Genomic DNA, 25,795 nt, shown 5'->3' with positions numbered 1-25,795 from the left:
TTTTTAATCTTTTTTTAACTGTTCTATTTTCTATTACCTTTTTAATTTTTCCTGTTTAAACAATTGTATATGCTTCCAGTTTTAATCCCTTTAACATTTTTTTAAATTTATTATTATTGTTAAAAATCCACCTCATTTCATTTTTACATTGCTTGGTTTTGATTTCCTGTTATTGATTATACACAGGTTTCAAATATCTTTATGTCCTTCTCTCCTTTTTTAAGGTTTTTAAAAGACGTCTCAAATCGATTGCTAGTCTGCTTCAACTTGCTCCTCTATTATTGATTATACACCGTTTTGAAACCTTTTTTGATCCCTTTGTATAAAATTCTCTTATCTTTTTAAAAAATTAGTTCTATTTTCTATTAACTTTTTTTTATTTTTCACATTTTTTATTGAGTAATAGTCATTTTACAATGTTGTATCAAATCTAGTGCAGAGCACAATTTTTCAGTTATACATGAACATATATATATTCATTGTCACATTTCTTTTCATTATGAGATATCACAAGATCTTGTATATATTTCCCTGTGCTATAAGTATAATCTTGCTTATCTATTCTGCATTTTAAAATCCCAGTCTGTCCCTTCCCACCTCCCACCCCCTTGGCAACCACAAGTTTGTATTCTATGTCTATGAGTCTGTTTCTGTTTTATATTTGTTTTTTTGTTTTGTTTTGTTTTTGTTTTTTGTTGTTGTTTTTTAGATTCCTCATATGAATGATCTCATATGGTATTTTTCTTTTCCTTTCTGGCTTACTTGACTTAGAATGACATTCTCCAGGAACATCCATGTTGCCGCAAGTGGCGTTATGTTGTTGGGTTTTGTGGCTGAATAGTATTCCACTGTATAAATATACCATTTCTTCTTCATCCAGTCATCTGTTGATGGACATCTAGGCTGTTTCCATGTCTAGGCTATTGTACATAGTGCTGCTATGAACATTGGGGTGCAGATGTCATTTTGAAGTAGGGTTCCTTCTGGACACATGCCCAGGAGCGGGATTCCTGGGTCATATGGTAAGTCTATTCCTAGTCTTCTGAGGAATCTCCATACTGTTTTCCACAGTGGCTTTCCTTGCTTCCCTCTCCCAGTCTTGATGATTTAGATGTCTTCTTTTACAAATTTGTGTTTATTCTTTTTGTAATTCATGGCAGTTATCTCCTTTCCAGTTATGAGTTTCTCATTTTTGTAGCATCCTCCTTCCTTTCTATTTAGAGTAGATCTGTCAATATTTCTTTTAGCATGGGTTTAGTGTTGCTAAACTCTTAGTTTTTGCTTGTCTGTGAAGTTCTTTATCTCTCCTTCTATTTTAAAGGATAGCCTTGCTGGATACAGTATCCTAGGCTGCATCTTTTTTCTTTCAGGACTTAGAATATCTCTTGCCACTCCCTTCTGCCCTGGAGTGTTTGTGTAGAAAATCAGCTGAGAGCCTTATGGGGGTTCCCGTGTCACTCACTCTTTGCTTTTCTCTTGCTGCCTTTAGAATCATTTCTTTACCCTTGATTCTGGCCATCTTGATTATGATATGTCTTGGTGTGGGTCTGTTCGGGTTCTTCCTGTTTGGGACCCTCTGAACCTCCTGTACTTGGATATCTGATTCCTTTAGGTTTTGGAAGTTTTCAGTCATGATTTCTTCAAATACCTTTTCAATCCCCTTTGTTCTTTCTTCCCCTTCTGGAACCCCTACTATGAGTAGATTGGCATGCTTTATATTATCCCATAGGTCCCTTATATTGTTATCATTGTTTTTTATTTGCTTTTCTCTCAGCTGTTCTGATTGGGGGCTTTCTGTTGTCCTGTCTTCTAGGTCACTTATTCGTTCCTCTGCATTATCTAGTCGGCTTTACACAGCCTTTAGGTCAGCTATCATCTCAGCAAATGAGTTTACTAATTCTACTTGGTTCTTCTTTATAGCTTCTATTTCATTTTTCACATACTTTATATCTCAACACTATTTCTTTTAGTTTGTTCAGCACTTTGATCACTCCTTTTTTGAAATCTTGATCTAGTAGGCCATCAATGTCTATTTCCTTGATCATGCTTTCAGGGGATTTCTCTTGATCTTTTAATTGGGAGTGGTTCCTCTGCTTCTTCATCTTGCTCATATCTCTCTGGCAATGTGGCTTAAGGAGTCTCAGTTACCTAGTTCTCCTGGAGATGTGTGCTCTTAATGACTTTATCGAGAGGTCTTCGTGTCTTTGCCCTATTTCACATACTCAGCTTGCTGCTTCTAGAGGCCCTCTGTTGGTGCCCTCGTCTGTGCTGCTCCCAGTGGCTGTCTGCTAGCAGATCGTGCCACTCCCAATACTGGGTCAGGTGCTGAGCTGTTTCCCAGTGGACAGGCGGGTCACTCCCCCTCCTGATGCTGCAGTCAGATGCTGGGCTTGGTGAGGCAGGTGGGCTGATCGTGCCCCTTCCAAGCACCATGGTCAGGTGTTGTGTTCCTGCCAGGAAGGTGGGGGGCCACCCGCCTTCTCCTGACGCCGGTCACTCCACTGTTCTGTGCAGCTGCCCAATCCACCTCTGGTCAGAGCTCTGAAGTCGGGCACTGGGAAGACCTCAGAACGGCCCCACCCCTGCTCCGGGCCAAATCTCAGCTCCTGGTTTGTTTTGGTGGCTCGAGTTCTCTGAGGGACCAGGGCAGAAAGATCCTATCTGCCTTGGGTTGTAAACAAGCCTCAGTCCTGCCTAGGAGGTTATGGAACCCTCGGGGTGTGGATTCAGGTCTCGGCCCTGCCCCCGCCTGGTTGCTGCACACAGGAGGAGATGGCAGCTGTGGCTGCGCCCCGCTTCTCTTCTCGTGAGAAATGCCAGTAATGGTGGCACAGGTCAGATGAGACAAAGGCTATGGCGCCCCTCCCCCCAGGGTACACCAGCCGTGTTTCTTTTTTTTGCAATTTATGGGGGACCAATAAATTCTGCTCTGTATCCCCTCCCAGCCATGGCGCGCGGCACCCTGCATTTCTCCGGGGCTGCCTCAGTGCAGCTGCCCCAGTCCTCCGCCTGGCTCGGGCGGCCTGTCCCAGCTCCAAGCTGCCGGCTGGCGTCTTGGGCTGGGTGTCGCGGGGACCCTTTGTGCCCGTTTCACTCAGTTCTGTCAGTCAAGGGGTGCTCAGGGCAGATCTGAGCCTTGGAGGCTCCCCCTCTGTCCCGCTGGCCTCTCCATTGGAGAGGGGAGACCCAGCAAACGAGTGCTAGTCCTCCTTTGCCGCTCCCTCCCTGCAGGATCAGTGTTTTGCTTTTTTTTCTTTCTTTCTTCCTCTCCTCCTAACAGATTTTTGGCATCTTTGTCTTTCGAAGAGGGTGATGTTCTGTCGGAGTTTGGCAGGTGCTCTGGTTGGCTGAGTAGATCCATAGATGTGAGTTTTGGTGTATTTGTGGGAAAGGGTGAGCTACAAGCATCCTTCTACTCTGCCATCTTGCTTCTCTCTTCTTCTATTAACTTTAAAAATTTTACTTCTTAAACAATTGTATATGTCTCCAGTTTTAATCCCTTTAAAATTTTTCCTTTAAGATATTTTTAGTATTATTTTTTAAAATCCACCTCATTTCAGTTTTATTTCTTTTAGTTTTGATCTACTGTTATTATCTATACACAAGTTTCAAATATTGTTTTTTGATCTTTTCTCTTTTTAAGGTTTTTAAAAGACATCTCAACACAACTGCTATTCTGTTTCAATTTGCTCTTCTATTATTCATTATGCACTGATTTCAAAACTTTTTTCTCCTCCCTTCTTTTAAAATTCTCTCTTTGTTTTGACTTTTATTCCTGTATAGGCTTTAGATAGATAAAAAAAATAAACTCCTTAAGGAACACAATAGGTAACTGATATTCCATAAGCCACAGTGCCAGAGAGATATGAGGAAGATGAAGAAACAGAGGATCCATTCCCAATTAAAAGAGCAAGAGAAATCCCCTGAAAGCTTGATCACAGAAATAGACATGGATGGCCGACTAGATCAAGATTTCAAAAAAAAGAGTAATCAAAGTACTGAAGGAACTAAAAGAGATATTGTTTAGAGATATAAAATATGTCAAAAATGAAAATGAAGCTATAAAGAAGAGCAAAGTAATATTGGTAAACTCATTTGCTGAGATGAGTGCTGATCTAAAGGCTTTACAAATAATGCAGAGGAACGAATAAGTGACCTAGAAGACAGGACATCAGAAAGCACCCAAGCAGAACAGCTAAGAGAAAAACAAATAAAAAACAATGAAAACAATATAAGGGACCTATGGAATAATATAAAGTGTGCCAATCTACACATAATAGGGGTTACAGAAAGGGAAGAAAGAACAAAGGAGACTGAAAATGTATTTGAAGAAATCGTGACCAAAAACTTCTCAAACCTAAAGAAGGAATAAGATATCCAAGTACAGGAGGCTCCGAGGGTCCCAAACAGGAAGAACCCGAACAGACCCACACCAAGATGTATCATAATCAGGATGGCCAGAGTCAAGGATAAAGAAATGATCCTAAAGGCAGCAAGAGAGAAATAAAGAGTGAGTTACAAAATAACCTCGAGAAGGCTCTCAGCTAATTTCTCTACACAAACACTACAGGCCAGAAGGGAATGGTAAGATATATTCAAAGCCCCAAATGAAAAAAAGATTCAGCATAGGATACTTTATCAAGCAAGGCTATCCTTTAGAATAGGAGAGATAAACAATTTCACAGAGAAGCACAAACTAGAAGAGTTTAGCAACACTAAACACATGCTAAAAGAAATACTGAAAGGTCTACTCTAAATAGAAAAGAAGCAGGATGCTACAAAAATGAGAAACCCACAACTGGAAAGGTGGTAACTACCATGAATTACAAAAAGAATAAACACAAAATTATAAAAGAAGACATCTAAATCATAAAGAGTGGCAGAGGGAAGCAAGAAAATACAGAGTATTTTTTTTCTTTTTTAAATTTTTTGTTCTCAGTAGGATGGGTGTGAGGTTATATTGCTATGTGTTTAATACAAAAGTTATAGTAATGGGTTAATAGACTTACAAAAAAAGGTAATCACAAGCAAAAAAACTTACAAATGAGTCACAAAAACTAAATAAAACCCAAGATAATACAAAGGAATACTACCAGACCACAAAAGAAAGAAGAAAGGAACAAAGAGGAAATACCAAATCAACTGCAAAAATTTGTTCAAAATGGCAAAAAACACACATCTATCATTAATTACTGTAAATGTTAATGGACTGAATGCTCCAGTCAAAAGACACAGAGTGGCAGACTGGATAATAAAGCAACAACCTTCAACCAGCTGCATAAAAAAGACACACTGAGGGAGAAAGACGCATATAGATTGAGAGTGAAAACATGGAAAAGGATATTTCACGAAAATGGAAAAGCCAAAAAAGCAGGTGTTGCAGTACTGATTTCAGACAAAATAGACTTTAAAACAATGGCCATTAAGAAAGATAAAGAAGGACATTTTATAATGATTAATGGAGTAATACAATATGAGGATATTACACTCATTATTATATATACACCCAATATAGGAGCACCTGAATACATAAAACAATTACTATCAGAGATAAAGGGGGAAACAAATGGGAATGCAATCATTGTCAGAGATTTTAACACCACATTAACATCACTAGACAGATCTTTCAGACAGAAAATAAACGAGGCAAAAGAGAAATTAAATGATACAAAAAAAATTAGCTTTGGTGGATATATTCAGAGCATTACACCCCGCCAAAAAAGGATACACATTCTCTTCAAGTGCACATGGAACATTTTCTAGGATTGATCATGTATTTGGGCACAAAAGAAACCTCAACAATTTTAAGAAGATAGAAATTATCTCAAGCATCTTTACTGACCACAATGCCATGAAACAGGAAATCAACAACAGAGAAACAAAGTGGAAAAAAAGGAAAGCATGGAGATTAAACAACATGCTATTAAAACACCAATGGGTCAATGAGGAAATCAAACCTGAAATTAAAAAATATCTAGAGACAAATGAAAATGAAAAGAAAACCACACAAAATTTCTGGACACAGCAAAGGCAGTGCCCAGAGGGAAGTTTATAGCGATACAGGCCTTCCTCAAAAAAGAAAAACAATCTCAAATAAACAATCTAAACCACTAGCTAAAAGAATTAGAAAAATAAGAGCAACAAACCCCAAAAGGCACCAGGAGGGAAATAATAAAGATCAGGGAGGAAATAAATAAAACAGAGATTAAAAAAAAATAGAAAAAAACAATCAAACCAAAAGCTGGTTTTTTGAAAGAGTAAATAAAATCAACAAACCTCTGGACAAACTCACAAAGAAGAACAAAGAGAGAGCACAAATAAGCAAAACAAGAAAGGAAAATGGAGAAATTACAACAAACAACCTAGAAATACAGAATATCATGAGAATATTATGAAAAACTATATGGAACCAAAATGGATAACTTAGAGGAGATGGACAAGTTTCTGGAAACATACTGTCCACCAAGACTGAATCAAGAAGAAACTGACCACTTGAACAAACAGAACACTAGAAATGAAATCAAATTAGCAATAAAAAACCTCTCTACAAATAGAAGTCCAGGACCGGACGGCTTCACCGGGGAATTCTACCAAACATACAAAGAAGAACTCATACCAGTCCTTCACAAACTCTTCCACAAGATTGAAAAGGAGGGAATACTCCCAAACTCATTCTATGAAGCCACAATCACCCTGATACCAAAACCAGGCAAAGACACTACCAAAAAAGAGAATTACAGGCTAATATCACTGATGAATATAGATGTAAAAATGCTTACCAAAATATTAGCAAATAGAATCCAACAGCACATAAACAAGATTATACGTCATGATCAAGTGGGGTTCATCCCAGGGACACAACATACGCAAATCTCTCAATGTAATATATCACATCAACAAGAGAAAGGACAAGAATCACATGATCATCTCAATAGATGCAGAAAAAGCATTTTATAAAATTCAACACCCATTTATGAGAAAAACTCTCACCAAAGTGGGTATAGAAGGAACATATCTCAACATCATTAAAGCTATATATGACAAAACTACAGCCAGCATAGTACTCAATGAAAACTCAAAAGCTTCCCACTAAAATCTGGGACAAGACAACGATGCCCACTATCACCACTCCTATTCAACAGAGCCTTGGAAGTCCTAGCCACAGCAATCAGGCAAGAGAGAGAAATAAAAGGGATCCAAATTAGAAAAGAAGAGGTAAAAGTGTCACAATATACCAATGAAATGATACTATATATAGAAAACCCTAAAAGGTCCACCCGAAAACTACTGGAACTAATCGAAGAATTCAGCAAGGTAGCAGGTTAAAAGATTAACATTCAAAAATCAGTTGCATTTCTTTACACTAATGATGAATCAACAGAAAAAGAAAGTAAAGAAATAATCCCCTTTAAAATAGCACCCAAAGCAATAAAATAGCTAGGAATAAATTTTGCCAAGGAGGTGAAAGACTTATACATGGAGAATTATAAAACACCGACTAAGGAAATTAAAGAAGACTTTAAAAAAAAGGAAGGATATCCCATGCTCCTGGATTGGAAAATTCAATACTGTTAAAACGGTCACACTGCCCAAGGCAATCTACTGATTTAATACAATCCCTATCAAATTACCCAGAACATATTTCACAAAACAAGAACAAATCATAATAAAATTTATATGGAACCATCAAAGTCCTAGAATTGCCAAAGCATTACTGAAGAGAAAGAAAGAGGCTGGAGGAATAACTCTCCCAGACTTCAGACAATACTACAGAGCTAAAGTCATCAAGACAGCATGGTATTGGTACAAAAACAGACATATAGACCAATGGAACAGAATAGAGAGCCCAGAAATGAACCCACAAAATTTTGGTCAACTCATCTTCGACAAAGGAGGCAAGAATATACAATGGAATAAAGACAGTCTCTTCAGCAAATGGTGTTGGGACAACTGGACAGCAGCATGTAAAGCAATGAAGCTAGAACACTCCCTTACACCATACACAAAAATAAACTGAAAATGGATTAAAGACTTAAACATAAGACAAGATACAATAAACTTCCTAGAAGAAAACATAGTCAATACATTATCTGACATACATCTCAAAAATGTTCTCCTAGAACAGTCTACATAAGCAATAGAAATAAAAGCAAGAATAAACAAATGGGAACTAATGAAAATTACAAGCTTCTGTACAGCAAAGGAAACCATAAGTAAAACAAAACAACAACCTACGGAATGGGAGAAAATTTTTGCAAATGAAACCAACAAAGCCTTGATCTCCAGAATATATAAGCAGCTCATACGACTTAGTAAGAAAAAAGCAAACAACCTAATCCAAAAATGGGCAGAAGACCTAAACAAGCAATTCTCCAAGGAAGACATACAAATGATCAATAGGTACATGAAAAAATGCTCATTATCACTAATTATCAGAGAAATGTAAATCAAACTACCATGAGGTATCATCTCACAGCAGTCAGAATGGCCATCATTCAAAAGTCCACAAATGACAAATGCTGGAGAGGCTGTGGAAAAAAGGGAACCCTCCTTCACTGCTGGTGGGAATGCAGTTTGGTGCAGCCACTGCGGAAAACAGTATGGAGATTCCTCAAAAGACTAGGAATAGACTTACCATATGACCCAGGAATCCTGTTCCTGGGCATATATCTGGAAGGAACCCTACTTCTAAAAGACACCTGCACCCCAATGTTCATAGCAGCACTATTTACAATAGCCAGGACATGGAAACAGCCTAAATGTCCATCAACAGATGACTGGATAAAGAAGAAGTGGTATATTTACACAATGGAATACTATTCATCCATAAAAACGACAACATAACCTCATTTGCAGCAAATGGATGAACCTGGAGAATGTCATTCTAAGTGAAGTAAGCCAGAAAGAGATAGAAAAATACCATATTTGATGGCTCATATGTGGTATCTAAAAAAAAAAGAACATAAATACAAAACAGAAACAGACTCATAGACATAGAATACAAACTTGTTGTTGCTAAGAGGGAAGGGGGTGGGAAGGGATAGACTGGGAGTTTGAAATTTGTAGATACTGTCAGGTATATGTTGAATTGATAAACAAGATTATACTGTACAGCACAGGGAAATATATACAAGATGTTGTGGTAGCTCACAGCAAAAAAAAATGTGACAATGAATATATGTATGTCCATGCATAACTGAAAAATTGTGCTCTACACTGGAATTTGACACAACATTGTAAAATGACTATAACTCAATAAAAAATGTTTAAAAAAAAGAGTGAAAAATCTTATAATTGGCAGGGTGTTGGTTAGAGTACTAAGAAGGGTCATGTTTCAGTACTGGGAAAAATCAATTCTAAATTCTGCGATGGTCCTACATAACAAAACTTAATAGCAAGATTCAAAAGGTTAGCTTTTTTCTGGCATGCAGTTAAATACTATGTATAAGAAAACAGAAGTATCTAGAGTACAAGAAAATTAAATTCATAATGCCTTCCATACAATAAAAAATTAGCATACAATTAAGTGTTATTGAAGCACAGAAGTAACCATAGACAGTACTTAACCAAATGGGTATGGTTGTGTTCCAATAAAAATTTATTTTTAAAAAACAATAGGCCATATTTGGCCTGGGAGTATAGATTCCTGACTCCTGAAGTTAAGGTTTATACTACAAACCCTAAAGCAACTACTAAAATAACACAACAAAATGTTATAGATAAAAAGCCAACCAAAGACATAAAAATGAAATTGTGAAAAATAATTAAAAATAAGGCAGAAAAAGAGGGACAAAAGACAAGGTGGGACACAAAAACCATAAATAGAAAAAGATTTAAACCCAACTATATCAATAATCATATTAAATCTAACATCCCCATTAAAAAGCATAGATTTTCAGACTGTATAAAAAGCAAGAACAATTAAATGCTACCTTAAGTACTGCACATTGAATGTAAAGACAAATAGATTAAGTACAAATTTGAAAAACAATACACCAAGCTAATACTAATTAAAATAAAGCTGGAGTGACTGTATTAATATCAAGGTAGATTTTAAAGCAAAAAATATTAGCAGAGATAAAATAAGTCATTTCAAAATGAGAAAGGGTCAATTCACCAAGAGGGAATGATAATCTTAAAGGTTTATGCACTTAATAACTGAACTTTGAAGTAGATGAAGCAAAATTTGACAGAAATTCAAGTACAAATAGATAAATTCATAACTATTGTCAAAGGTTTGAACACCTGCCTCTCAAAAATTTATAGAACATGCAGACAAAAAGTTAGGAAGAATACAGTAGACAATATCACTAACAACCAACTTAAACTGATCGACATTCATAGAACCTTTCACTACTCAAAAACAGAATACACATTCTTCTCAAGTACACATGAACATACACCAAGATACACCATATTCTGAAGCATAAGACAATTTAAGTGAATTTAAGAGAATTCAAGTCATACACAGCATGCTTTTTTTTCTTATATATTTTTCCAATTTTATTGAGATGTAAATGACATATAACATTGGGTAAGTTTAGTATGTAGTGTGTTGATTTGATACATGTATATTGCAAAGTGATTCTGTAGGGTTAGGTAACACCTCCATCATGTCACATAATTACCATTTCTTTTTTTTTGGTGAGAACATTTAAGATCTCACTTAGCCACTTTTAAATATAATACAGTATTATTATCTGTAATCACCATGCTATCCAATAGACTTCCAGAATTTCTTTATCTTATAGCTGGAAGTATTTACCCTTTGACCAACACCTCCCCATTTCCCAGGACCACCCCTCTCTATTCTTTATACTGAAGATTATCAATATAAAGCTGGAAAACTAAGACTAAGTTATACCATAAGATTACACTTATCAGCATTTGAAGTTATATTGTTTCTGTAATGCTTTATGACCAGAATAAAATTAAATTAGAAAGCAATAGAAAGTTATCTAGAAAATGCCTAAATATTTGTAAATTAATTAGCATACTTCTAAATGCCCTATGACTCAAAGAAGAAATAAAAGGAAATTAGAAAACATGTTGAACTAAAAGAGAATAAAAACATCACATATCAAAATTTACAAGATGATGCTAAAGCAGTGTATATAGAGAAATTTATAGCACTACACACTTATAGTAGAAAAGAAGAAAAGGTCTCAAATCAGTAACTTCTGCTCCCATCTTAAAAACCAGAAAAGCTAGTAAAACACAAATTAAGCAGAAAAAATCAAAATAAAGTAACAAAGATTAAAGTGGAAAACAGTGAAATAGAAAACAGAAATACAATAGAGAAAGTCAATGAAACCAAAAGCTGGCTGGTTCTTTGAGAAGAACAATAATATTGATAAACCTCTAGCAAGACTAAACAGGACAGAAAAGGAAGAAGACACAAAATACCAACATCGGGAATGATGATACCAACATCCCTAATGATTCTATAGCTATAAATAAAAGATAATAAGGGGATATTATGAACAATTTTATGCCAATTAATTCAATAACTTTGATGAAATGGACAAATCACTTAAGACACAAAATACCAAAGCTCACTGAAAAAGAAAGATGAGTTGAATAATGCCAAGTATATTAAATAAATTGACTTTATAGTTAAACACCATAACATTAAAAAAAAAAAAAAAAACTACAGGCCCAGATGGCTTCACTAGTGAATTTTACCAATCATTTAATGACAATTTGATATTGTACTTTTACAGAAAATTGAAGAGGAGAAAATTTTACCCAACTCTTTCTATGAAACTAGGATTGCTCTGACACCAAAACTAGACATAAACAACAACACAAAAAACTACAAATACCCCTTATGAAAATAGATGTAAAAAATTCTTGACAAACTTTTAGCAAATATCATCTAATAGTATGCAAAAAGGATAATACATCATGACTACATGGGATTCACTCAGACACAAGGTGCTTCAACATTGGACAATCAATCAATGTAATTCATCATATTAAATAATTAAAGAAGAAAAACGTATGATCATCATTTCAACAACTGCAAAAAAAGTGATTGAGAAATCTAACATACATTCCTGATAAACACTCTCAACAAATTAGTAATAGAAGGGAATATTCTCAACCTGATAAAGAACATGTAAAAAGACCTATAGTTAGCTTTGTAATTAATGGTGAAATTATGCTTCCCCCCTAAGATCATAAATAAGAAGGTCGGCTCTTACCAATACTTTTCAATACTGAACTGGAGGGTCAAGCCAGTGTAACAAAGACAAATAAATAATGTCCATAATGGATAAGAAGTAAAACTCCTTATTTGCACATTACAAATAGAAAATTCTATTTGTAGTTTACCAAAAAGCTGCTAGATAAAACAAGTAAGTTTAGTTAGACTGTGGGATACAAAGTTCAACATACAAAAATAGTAATCATATTTCCATCCAATTTGAAAATAAAATTAAGAAAGTAATTCCATTTACAACGACATTTTAAAAGAAAAATACTTAGAGATAAATCTGACAAAAGATGTGCAAGACCCGTACACTAAAAATGACCAGATATTGCTGACAAATTTAAGAAGACTTAAATAAACTAGAGAGAAACCATGTTCATGGATTAGAAGACTCAATATTGTGAAAATGTCAATTATCTGCAAATTGACCTACAGATTCAATGCAGTCCGAATCAAAATCCCAGCAGGCTTTCTTTGTGGGAAGTGAAAAGTTGATTTTTAAATCGATATGGAAATGCAAATGACCTAGAAGAGGCAAAACAGCTTTCAAAAAGAAGAGCACAGCTCGAGGATTTGCCCTACCTGACTTCAAGACATATTATAAAGGCACACTCATCAAGAAAAGTTGTACTGGCATAAAGACAGAAAAATAAATCAGTGGAACAGAATAGAGTGTCCAGAAATAGATTTTCACATATATGGTCAATTGATTTTCAACAAAAAATGCAAGGTAATTCAGTGGAGAAAGCATAGTCTTCTCCAACGATGATGGTAGGACAATGAAACATCTGTATGCAAAAAAAAAAAAAAAAAAAAAAAACGGACTTCAACACATACTTATCACCATATGTAAAAATGAACTCAAAATTGATTATTAACTTAAACGTAAAACCAAAAACTACAAAACCTCTAGAAAACATAGGAGAAAATTTTTGTGACCTGAGATTAGGGAAATATTCCTTAAACAGGACCCCAAAAAGCACAATTTATTAAAGGAAAAAATTATGCATCAGAGTTCATCAAAATTAAGAACTTCTGCTTTTTGAAAGACACTGTTAAAGAGAATGAAAAGACAAACTATAGACTAGAAGAAAATATTTTCAAACATATACATGACAAAGGACTTACCATTCCAAAATATACAGACTCTTAAAACTCAGTAAGAAAACAACCCAATAAAAAATGGGCCAAAGATTTAAACAGAGATTTTATCAAAAAAGATAGATGTCAAATATCCATGTGAAGAGATGTTCAACATCATTAGTCATTAGGGTAGTATAATTCAAAACTACAATAAGGTACCACTACACACTTATCAGATATCCAAAATTAAAACAAGACTGACCATATGAAGTGTCGGTAAGGATGTGGAGCAACTGAAACCCTCATATGCTGCTGGTGGGAATATAAAAATTATATAACCACTCTGAGAAACAGTTTGACAGTGTCTTTAAAATAAGTTAAAACATATATCTACTATATAACCCAGTCATTATACTCTTGGTATTTAACCATGAAAAGAAAAAAAACATATGCTCATACAATCACTTGTACATGAATGTTTGTAGCAGTATTAGTAATATCCGGAAACTGCAAGCGACCCATATATCCCATCAACAAGTGAATGAATAAACAAATCATTGTGTATCCATACAGTGGAATACTACTCAGCAATAAAAATGAACTACTGATACATGCAACAACTTCAATGAATCTCAAAATAATTATGTTAAGTAAGTCAGATAAAAAAATACATACTATATGATTCAATTTATATAAAGTCCTAGAACATGCAAGCCAAACAGTGACAGAAAGGAGATTCAGTAGGGGTGGAGCAGGAGGGAACCATTACAAAAGGGCACAAGAAAATTGTTGAAGATGATAGATAGGTTAATTATTTTATTGTGTTGATGGCTTCACAAGTTTATATAAATGTCAAAATGTATCAAAGCATGTACTTTAATATGTGCAGTTTACTGTATGTCAATTGTGCCTCCAAAAAGCTGTTTTAAACATTAATAAATTAAACACTAATGCCAGAGGCACTGGTAGTTTTGAGTAGCCAAAGTCCTAGGCTTGCCCCTAACTACTTCATCCAGTTATTAATACTGATTTTGTGCCTAAGAATAATGAGTATCCCACTGAGATGATCTAAATGACAGGAAGACAGAAAATACCATTAACTGGTATATCCACTAAATACTATGCAACAAAACAAACAGAATAATTCTCATTTAAAATTTTCAAAGAAAAAAAGTAATTAGCAAAAGAACAAAAACAATTTTCTTAGTTTTGTTTCAATAAAATATAGCAAAAATTTATAAATACTCACCTCTTTGGATAATCTTGTGAAGACATCTCCTCCCCTGAGAAAATCCAATATTAAATACAGCTTCCCTTCAGTCTGAAAGGCTAATTAGAAATTAGAATGCAGTAACAATTTTTAAGGCTTCAAAAGTTTAGTATACTTTTTAATTAATATTTATTGTCTAGAATTTTATCACTAAACACTATAAAGCAATTAAGCATTTACTCATATGGTCCATTATTGGATAATATTATCTCAAATTAAATCTAGTGTTGAAAAACCTATAAACCCCTCCCCAGAACATAATCAACCTTGCATGTAGCTTTACATAGAACTTGTACCACCATTTTCTTTATTTATGGAGCACCATTTCTACTGCAATTGCCTGAACTCTGCCTCCCTACCTATTGAAAATCTACTAATTCTTTCAAGACCAACAAAAATGCCACTTCTCTAGTAAGCTTTCTTCTATTAAGGATTTCCTCCTTTTCACATTTCCCTACAGCATCCTTATCCTCTTCCCCCATTAAAATTACTTGCTACTGCTTTTGAGATCTCATCATACTTTATTTATGCCTCCCTCATGATACTTAATCCATTTTGATTTATACAAACAAATTTGTCTTACATATTTGTGTTACCTAAAGATCATAAATTTCTAGAGTTCAGAGAGTATTTCACTTCTAGAGCCCGCTGAATTTAACAGTGTTTTGCACACAACTGGTATATAGTGATTAATCTAATGATACCCTGGAGATTCAAGGAAGGAGATCTTTAGATTCTACTACTACTTTCATTCCATTAGGGTTAAAGAGATTAAAAGAATAATGGGTGGGAAATTCTAGAGGGTTTTTTATAGAGAGAGTTAGGTACATATTTTAATGTGTTACTTGTCAAAATTACCTAAGAATAAAATCAATAGCTGCTATCTTTTAAAATCCCGAACACTAAAAGTGATGTAGTAGATCAGATTAGTGATTTAACAGTGTATATGCCTTTGGATTCCCCAGGGAAACCAAATGCCACAATCTCATGCATACATTAAATTAGCAATGGAGCCATGATTAAAACTCAGAACTGCATAGTTTTGGCATTTTTCACAGAACTAGAACAAATAATTTTAAAATTTGCATGGAAACACAAAAGACCCCAAATAGCCAAAACAATCAAAAGGAAGAATAGAGCTGGTGGTTATCATACTTCCTGACTTCAAACTATACCAAAAGCTACAGTAATCAAAAAAGTATGGTACTGGCACATAAACAGACAAATAGATCAACGGAACAGAAAAGAGAGCCCAGAAATAAACCAACACACTTATGGTCAATTAATCTATGACAAAGGAGGCAAGAATATACAGTGGATAAAAGACAGTTTCTTCAGTAAGTGATATTGGGAAAACTAGACAGCTACATATAAAAGAATGAAACTAGAACACTCTCTAACACCATATATAAAAATAAACTCAAAATGGATTAAAGACTTAAATGTAGGACTGGAAACCATAAAACTCCTAGAAGTGAACATAGGTAGAACACTCTGACATAAATCATAGCAATATCTTTTGAGATCTGTCTCCTAAAGCAAAGGAAACAAAAGCAAAAATAAACAAATGGGACCTAATTAAACTTTAAGGCTTTTCCACAGCAAAGGAAACCATCAACAAAATGAAAAGACAACTTACAAAATGGGAAAAATTGCCAATGATATGACTGATAAGGGGTTAATATTCAAAATACATAAACAGCTCACACAACTCAATATTAGAAAAACAAACAGCCCAATTAAAAATGGGAAGACCTGAAAAAACATTGTTATAAAGGAGACATACAGAGGGCCAACTGGCACATGAAAAGATGCTCAACATCACTAATCATCAGAGAAGTGCATATCAAAACTCCAACGAGCTATCACCTCACCCTTGTCAGAATGGCTATCATTAAAAAGACCACAAATAACAAATGTTGGCAAGGATGTGGAGAAAAGGGACCTTTTGTACACTGTCAGAGGGAATGTAAGTTGATGCAGCCACTGTGGAAAACAGGATGGAGGTTCTTCAAAAAAATAAAAATAGAACTACCTTATGATCCAGCAATTTCTACTCTGGGGAATTATATCCAAATTACATCCAAAGAAAATGAAAACATTAATTTGAAAAGATATATGCACCCCAATGTTAACAGCAGCATTATTTACAATAGCCAAGATATGGAAGCAACCTAAGTGTACATCAACAGATGGAACGGATAAAGGTGTGCTATATATATATATACCACACACACACACACACAATGGAATACTACACAGTTGTAAAAAACTGAAATTTTGTCATTTGCAACAACATAGATGGACTTAAAGGATATGATGCTTAGTGAAAAAAGTCAGGCAAAGACAAATATTATATGATGTCACTTATATGTGGAATCTAAAAAAATAAAACTAGTGAATATAATAAAAAGAAACAGATTCACAAATATAGAGAATAAACTAGTGGTTACCAGTGGGAAGAGGGAAGGGGAAGGGATAAGATAAGGGTAGGGGAAAAGAAGTACAAACTACTATGTATAAAATAAATAAGCTACAAGGATATATAGTACAACACAGGGAATATAGCCAGTATTTTATAATAAGTATAAATGGAATAGAACCTTAAAAATTGTGAATCACTATGCTGTACAACTGAAACTTATAAAATATTGTAAATCAAGTATATCTCAATTAAGAAAAAAAAATCCTTAGAACTTTCTGACTCCAAATTCATGTTCTTTCCATTGTATCTTCTGCTCTCACTGGTATTCCTCTCCCACCAAATATAAGAAAAAATAACTCAAAGAGACTAATATATAATATGGTTCTTCTCAGCAGAACAAGGAAATAAAGTTAATATGCTCATTATAAACATGTAAGAGGAGTACATCCATAGACAAGAATGTTTTGAATAAATTATCACAGTAATTTATAGCCTAAGATCACTGGAGGTATAGCCTAGTAGAAGACAGAAATACTACCAGACAAGTAATCAGAAGACACTGTCTTGTTACCTTAGACAAGTCAACCACCAAATACAGGAAACAGAACTAAAAGCTGGATATTGATTCTTATTTCAGATAAATACATTTTAACAGTTGAATATATTAAATCATTCAGTATTCATTTCCTGTTTAAAGTATTTATCTCCTGTTATACTACTGTCTGAAAGGAAATCTTAGTTCTCTAATTCCATAATTTTAAAAAAGATTACATACCATAGTGCAATTTGACAATAAATGGATGATTTACTTCCACCAGTATATCCCTCTCCATCTTTGTCCGAACTCTGTCTCGAACTAAAAATTACAGAGGGGTAGACTATATTACTCATATATAATTTCAGTAGAGGCCCCATCAATTAATTCACCAATATGAAAGTATAAAATGTAACTTTGTAAGTGCCCAAATTTGCAAACTATATATTCTTAGACAGTAATTACCATATTCTCAGAAAGTCAACAAACTCAGTTTAGATCTAGAATGGGTCAAAGGGACAAAGTTACTTGATGAATAAGCATTTATTATATACTAGTCTCCAATTGTTCAAATGAGTTTATTAATTAAAATTGAGCACAGTATTATCGTTATCACACCCTAGAAGACTGTACATAAGTGTATGCAAGTGGTTGTGCTTTCTCAACATGCAATGCCAACAAAGATGGAGCAGAAACAATAAAAATCTTGAAATAAAAGAATATAGCTTCATAAGTTCACTTTAAATTAAATAAAATATGTTACTTTTTATCCCATTAAATTTTTCAGGGTACACTCCCACTAAATTAGGGTATATACCAATATCAAACTTAGAAATATAACTTACCACTAGAAAACTAACAATTACTAACATTAAAAGGAAACAGTCTACTCATACAAGCAATACACAGTATATTTCTTAAAACAAGCTTTACCAAATTTTATTTTAATAAGCTTTCTAATTTTCTACCTTTTAAAGAAGCTTTTTTTAACACCTTCATTGCATAGAGCTGCCCAGCATCAGGACCAGTCTTCTTTCTAACAAGAAAAACCTAACAGAGGAATTTGAAAAAAAAGTGAAATTCACATTCTAGCCATTGCTGCTATATGTACATATTAGCACATTCATGTGGATCTTTCATTTTCTCTAATTTTAGAAAGATACACCTTTCTCTATAATTGTTTTTTCTTTCTCTATAAATTATACTTAGTTAATATTTTCTCACTTTCATTTAGTAAATCATACTCCCTTATGTACTATTGTAGAAAAGAAAATTATAAAGAAAATTTGAGAAGTCTGTGATATAAGAGATAAATAATATAACAAAAGACAATTTGAGCTAAGAGAGCTCCTTATAAGACCCAAGCTTTTTGTTACCTTAGTAAGGTGCAAACATACGTGATGACCATTGATTTGACACCCTCATTTCTACCTCCTATTGGTCCATTTTAGAAGTTATCAGGTATTTTATTTTCTAATAAGAAATCAGAGACAATTCTCATCTGTCTGCCAGGGAGAAGAATCAAGATGGCAAATATTTCAATAAACAAATAAAAGTTAAACTATTTAAAGTTACCAAGTATGCTTAAGTAATAACATCTCATATTTTCAAACTAAGATTATGACTCATTAAAAGCTAAGTTTTAAAAAGCCCCAGTTATAAAGATAAATACGAATATAGCACAGTTTTATGAGTTATTTATTAGTAAAGGGTTGTTTCATTTTTTACAATTATTTAGTAAAATGTGTTTACTGCCTCAACCTGCCATCCTCAACTCTAACAAATTCTATTCAAGTGTTGTTTAAATTTAAAATGTGATCAAGTAACTAATTTGTTCACACAAAATTGCAGATAGGAGACCTTTTGACTAATTTTTGTCTTGCCTCTTTCCTAAGGTAGAGCTCAAAACCCTTTATTTCAAATATACATCAGCCAAATGGGCAGGTGGGGGCGGGGTGTGGAATATTTACTTAATGGAATCTCTCCTCCTATCCTTTATATCAGACCTAAACTCAAAGACCATTTCAGGTTTAGAGTTTTCACATTCATCTTGTGTAGTACTTCTCACACTTTCTGTGTAGACCAACAAGTCTTCTTTCCCCTTTCTTCCAAATCTATTGCAGATCATAGTTTTATAAAATATAACCAAAATGAATTATTTAGAAAAATGAAATTTAAATGTCACATAAAACACAACTGCATTTTATACTAAGAGATTTTACACATAAAATTACTTTGTCAAATTTCTGTAAAAGTTTCTAAATGCTTACTCTCAGTTTTTGAATATCTTACTGTGAACCAGTAACAATTCATACCACACTTGGAGTAGACTAATCAAGAGAACTCATATTAACAAATGGTTGCTTTTTGAAACATAAAACTATCTTTGGAGAAAAGAAAAGTTCAGGGATTGAACAAAATCATAAATTTTGCATATCACCATAAATACTTCTGTACAGAGATAACAAATTAAAACTACTACTCTATGTTACTACTTTATTGTCTAAGATATACTCTGAATTCCAGCAAGATTTTCCCAAACAATGTAGAACCCCAAGAAAATGTGCATCTTGCAACAGAAGATTTCGGTAGCTTCATTCCATGAAGTTAGTTTTAGTGGATTTAAACTTAAGAGAGGATATTTCTAAAAATCCATGATTTTTCACTAATAAAAACAGTAAGCATTTGAGTAAAGAGTGTCAAATTTTACACACCTATAGTCTATCCTCAGTGTCCTTTATAACATAGACTCATTAGAAAATAAAATTAGTATCTTATAAACGAACAGTGTTAAATCGGGCTTTTTAATCACAGAAGAATTTCAACCTGGGTTAGGATGCACACACAAACCAGCTTATCATGGGGTTCTAAATGTTATATACAACCTACTGACTAAACTAAAGAAGTCATGACCCCAGATGCGTATTTTCTTATCTGTATTTTTCAAGTTTGCAGTTCTTGGCCAACAAGTGGACTTAATACGTATTTGTACAGCTGATTTAAGAAGCAGTCTATATCAATTTTTTAAACAGAAGACTAAATTAATTGCCATAACACATATTATTAAAGCTTTAAAGCTAAGCAGATAGCATTAACCCTAAGCACCAGGCTTAAAGTTTTCACTCAATATTACTGACAAGGGCAAATAAATGCAGATAAACAGTTACCTTTTTCCTAATCAATATCATGTGACCAAGATGATGACAACAAAGGAGTTACACATCATTTCATGAGTGATGACTCCACCACAGGTAGGAAAACTATCTTTCTCAGTCCATTCCAAGAAAGCAATTCTCAACCCTTTTGGTCTCAGGAATACCTTACAAATCTTAAAAATTACCAAAGATTCCAAAGTACTTTTGTTTTTGTGGGTTATATATATTGATATTTATCATACTAAAAATTAAAACAGAAAAAATAATTACATATTGAGTCATTAAAATAAACTTGTTACATCTGAATATAAACATTTATAAAAATAACTATATTTTTAAAGCAAAAAAAACAATGATAAGATTGACACTGATTTACATTTTTGCAAGTCTCTAATATCTGGCTTAATAGAAGACAATTGAATTTTCATACCTGCTTCTACATTCAATTTGCTGCAATTAAGTTGTTTTGTTTGAATTATAAGAAAATAAGGCCTCACGGTGATATGTATTTGGAAAAGGAAGGAGTATTTTAATAGCCTTTTCTTATAATTGTGGTTATTCTTTGATACGATACAAGAATTTGACAAGTGGCAGTTTTGTAAAGATTAGTTGCAATGAAGATTCTGAAACCACATCAATTAACTGTCCATATTCTGTTACATAATAATCCCTTGGTCTACCTTATACTTTGAATGGATTTTGTACTCATGTCTGATAACATCATGTATTGGTCATCTCAAAAACATTGGTTCACTGAGTTATGTAGCTCTTCCAAACCCTGACAGCAGCAATCTCATCAGGAAAGTCTTTGGAGTACTGAGAAGATGTTAAACACACAGTGACAAATAAAAACTTTCCAAAATCCTGATGTTTTGCTTCAAAGCTCAAATTTTATATTGACAAAAGTATTGTCAGTTGTTTTCCACAAAATAATAGGTTCACTCCATTCATTTTTAAGACATCTACCAAATACTCAAGTTTAATTAACCATATTTTGTCAACCATTCTTTCAAGTAAAAATGGTGTTCCATGAAAAAAGTGGCTAGTTTAGCTCACAGCTCAAAAAACTGCACACGTGCTCTGTCTTGAGACAACCATCTTCCTCGGGTATACAGCTAAAATACTTTATGTGTATGTCTCATTTCATCACACAATATTTTTAAAAAGTGTACTCAAGGGTTGATATTTGATAAATTTAATCACTTAATACCTCATCAAGGACATTCTTAAGTAAAACTTGCATTTTTTTAAAACTGTGAGCATGTGACAGTGAAGAATATGATTACTGATAAGGTTAAAATCACTTCCTTGATTGTGCCAAAGTGTCAAAAGTTTTACAAATAATATCTTAGTATGATTATAAAATAGTCTTGACCTTGAGGACCCCCTGAAAGTGTCTTGTGGCTGCCCAGGGATAATAAGACCACACTTTGAGAACTAGAGCACAGCCCTTGGTTGAGTTGAAAAGAATGGAGTACAGAGGGTAAAAAGTGGCAATTAAGGAAGAAAGAAAAAGATAGTCTAGGCTTTCAGAAAGACACACAAAGCAGCCACTTTTCCCCTAGCTCATAAAACACTCACTAGTAGCTCAATATGGCATCTAATAGAAGCCATCATTCACAGCCTAGAGAAATAATTGTTTATTTGTTCATCACCTGATTTGTTCTTTTCAGGTCTAATGGGTGAAATTTCCTAGCATAAGAAAACAACATCTCACTCTGCTCTCGTCCCATGATCAACTATAGAAGAAAGTTGCATTAAATTCAAACTACTGTGTCTGAAAACATATCTATCCTGATCAGAGAGGTTTCTTTTCAGTCATCCTAGTTCAATTCTCAAAAACTGTCCAGAAGAGAAATGAGTAAGTGAGTGAGTTACTCCAATATACTTTTCTCTCTGTCATATGTACTTTTATATTTTCCATTAAGAAGTGTCTGTTGAGGTAAACTGAAAAACTACATAGCTTTAACGGTGACTGAAGAGAAAGGACCAACTGCAAGGAACTTTAAGTGCAAACATACATTTTTAAAACTCTCTCTGATAATTAATCAATTACTTAAGAGGGCAAGGGTTCAAAATGTTCAAAACTTCACTTTTAAGTCTTATAGTTAAAGGCTTTATTATCACAAAAGCAAAAAAAAAGTTATGATCCATGAATGTTGAAATGTATGCTTTGTGTAAATAAGCCTTGACATGTGAAATTTAAGAGTAGTCTGATAACTGCAAACATGTTTTCATATGTTTTATTTGATTGTTTTAAAATAATTAATGTAAGTTGTCTGGTATACTACATTTCAATCCACACATTAATGATCATTAATAGCATTATACTCGGTGTACTTAGTACAGATTTTCTTTTACATATCATCTTTTATGATGATAATGCATGCTTCTTTAAAGTACAATTTTACAACTGACTCTAGTAGGGTTTTTTCCCCTATTAAATACACTAAAGATATTTAATATCACAAAGCTTAATGTAGGCTAAATTCCATTTATTGCATTTTAACAATGGAACTTTTACAGAAAAACTTATAAATAAGACTGCAGCCCAAAGTTTCTTGGAATTGCTCCTACACTTATCTGATTCACTGCCTTGGCCAAATTCCTGAATAGGTTCAGCATATAACAAGTCCCACCCACACAATGCCTACACAAATGATGTAATACTGACAAGCAAGTATGTTCACATCCTAGGAAGAAAATAAAAATAAGCCACCTCCTTAATATTTCTTTGGTTAATGAACTGCACAAAGATCACTATTCTGTATTTCAGTATTAGGAATTTTAAAAAGGTTTCTATGATATCCTTGTTAAACCAAAGTTCCTGCACAAAGCTGAGTGTTCCCTGAATTTTTTTAAGGACTGCATTGACAACTTGTCAGCATGTTGCTATATTTAATGTGAAGATGTTATTGAAGACACTTCATTATGTTATACTGTATTCTCTTTACGAAGCCCCATGAGAAAAATTTCTCTGGTCTATTTGCTCTGTTCCTTAAAAGATACTGTCAATAATCATACAATTAAATACATCAGCTTCTTTATAATGTCTGTCAAAAATTTGTCTTCACTTTGGTCCTACTTCTAGGTCTTCATATCATGTACTTGTTAACAACAGAGTGTATTCCTGGCTTCAACTAATCTTTCCTGCTCTAATTTTTCTGCTTCCAGAATCTTCCCAGTTACTTTTAATTTTATTTAGTATTCATCTATGAAAGTCTTAAATCCTTTCTGGAACAAAACTAGATATAAATATATACACATATGAATAAATATACATATCAAATGGCAAAACAAATACTTTTAGGCTTGAAATGTTTACCTGGTGAGATTTCTATTTAAGTCGATATTTAAGCATTTATATACTGGGATATAAAAGAACTTCATTACTGTTCTAAAATTAACATCATAAAAATATAATTTAAAATATTTAAAAGACTATTGTACTTCTAGTAACTTTTAAAAATAAAGGTGTGTAGAATGTACATGCCTACTCTATAGGCCAGTTCTATAAATATACCTCCTCCCCCAACATAGACACACAATCTATTAAAAGCTCCTTCTAGTTTTACTCTCCCCAGCACAACTATTCAAGTCCTGTCTGCTTGTCTCCATATACCACCTGTACCAATTCACTACTAAACCATAATCCATCTTAGGTTGTCTTTGTAGTATCCTGAAAATGTGTCTCTATATTTTACATTGTATTCTATACCACACACATACAAGATTACTTTTAAACAATTAATGCCTATTTTATATTCACCTATGCTGCTTTTAAACTGTTAAGCACACACCAGGTGTTCAATAAATGTCTTTCTTTTAAATGGTGTTTTTCGGGGGGAAGGAGGTAATTAGGTGTATTTTTTTTTAATAGAGTTACTGGGGATTGAACCCAGGACTTTGTGCATTCTAAGCACTCACTCTACCACTGAGCTATACCCTCCCACCCCTAAATGTCTTTCTTTTAAAATGTTTCAGAGCATAATAAATAAGCAATCCTCAACTGCCTTACCTTTCACTTTGAAATTAATCTCAGCCACCCTATAATTTTCTCATTATCTTCCTCCCCTTAAATTGCTGTTATTGCTGTTTCCTATAGGCTGTTACTTAATGTGTATATGCAATATATTTAATGTTTCAAATGTTGGGGTACAAAAGTCAGGAACCCGACCTACATACTTCTTTTCCAAGAATCATATGCCATTAAGCACTTAATAAACCATTTTAATAATGAATGTCAGTTTATCTTCCTGAATTTTGCTTTCTCTCTTGAAATTTAAGCCCTTTGAAGGCAGGAGTTTCACATAATCCATGTATCACCCAGTACTTACCATTGTTGTACTTTATACACATACTTGCTTTAACAGATGATAGATTAATCCATGTATTCATACATGAATTAATATGTACATTGTGAATTCTGTGATAGAGCTAAGGAATATAGATGAAATCACCAAGAGAGTGCAAGCTGAGATCATTCTAGCATGTGAACAGAGAAAAGACCATCTTCACAAAACTCAAACTATGTTGATTTAGGCAGCTAATTAATAGCAAGCTATATTTTGTCCTAGGGAAATCAGTGATCCCAGGGGATTAGAAAATATTATTATTGAGAAGTATAAAGAAATGGGGTTAAAAGTACAACAGAAATAAAAAGGAGTAAAATTAGAGCTGCCTCTGTGTGTAACCTTTGACAAGTTTAGAAATGGCACATTTATCAGATTTCTACCTATGTGTACACTTTTGCTGAATGTTTAGAAGAAAAACAAATGTGGTAAAAAGCATTCATTACCTTTCCAAAGGATCCCTGACCAAGAACTTTGAGCAATTCAAATTGCGCAGGATCTGCTTTCTCATACCCTTCCTTAACATGATGAGTAATAGGGATTTCTTTAACAACTCCTTCATCCTGTAAAAAGAAATCCAAGCAACGGTAAAATATAGTTGTAACATCTTATGATTAGCTCCATTTAGAAATCACATCAGAGATAATTTAATACCTAACTCCTTCAATATTAGCTTAAGAGTTTTTCAGGCTACTAGTATCCCCATTTCCCCAGTCTTCTAACACATAGAGATACACTACCACCATCACCCCTATTATATA

The 25,795-nt window shown here is 33.8% G+C and overlaps 1 protein-coding gene across 4 annotated transcripts in view; it reads right to left on the bottom strand.

Moving 5' to 3' along the window:
* Nucleotides 1-25,795, bottom strand: part of RPS6KA6 (ribosomal protein S6 kinase A6) — a 151,266-nt gene that overhangs the window by 54,007 nt on the left and 71,464 nt on the right. For all 4 annotated transcript variants that reach the window (XM_064483005.1, XM_031446151.2, XM_031446153.2 and 1 more), the window contains 4 exons: nucleotides 25,481-25,597; nucleotides 18,496-18,577; nucleotides 17,768-17,848; nucleotides 14,547-14,626 (listed from right to left, as the gene is read on the bottom strand). In XM_064483005.1, coding sequence (XP_064339075.1) covers nucleotides 14,547-14,626; nucleotides 17,768-17,848; nucleotides 18,496-18,577; nucleotides 25,481-25,597 — 360 coding nt within the window. The remainder of the gene's footprint in view (nucleotides 1-14,546; nucleotides 14,627-17,767; nucleotides 17,849-18,495; nucleotides 18,578-25,480; nucleotides 25,598-25,795) is intronic.

Source organism: Camelus dromedarius, chromosome X, assembly GCF_036321535.1.
Source record: "Camelus dromedarius isolate mCamDro1 chromosome X, mCamDro1.pat, whole genome shotgun sequence".
NCBI classification, from domain to species: domain Eukaryota; kingdom Metazoa; phylum Chordata; class Mammalia; order Artiodactyla; family Camelidae; genus Camelus; species Camelus dromedarius.
The sequence above is the reverse complement of the archived record's forward strand: the minus strand, read 5'-3'. Positions and strand labels throughout refer to the sequence as shown.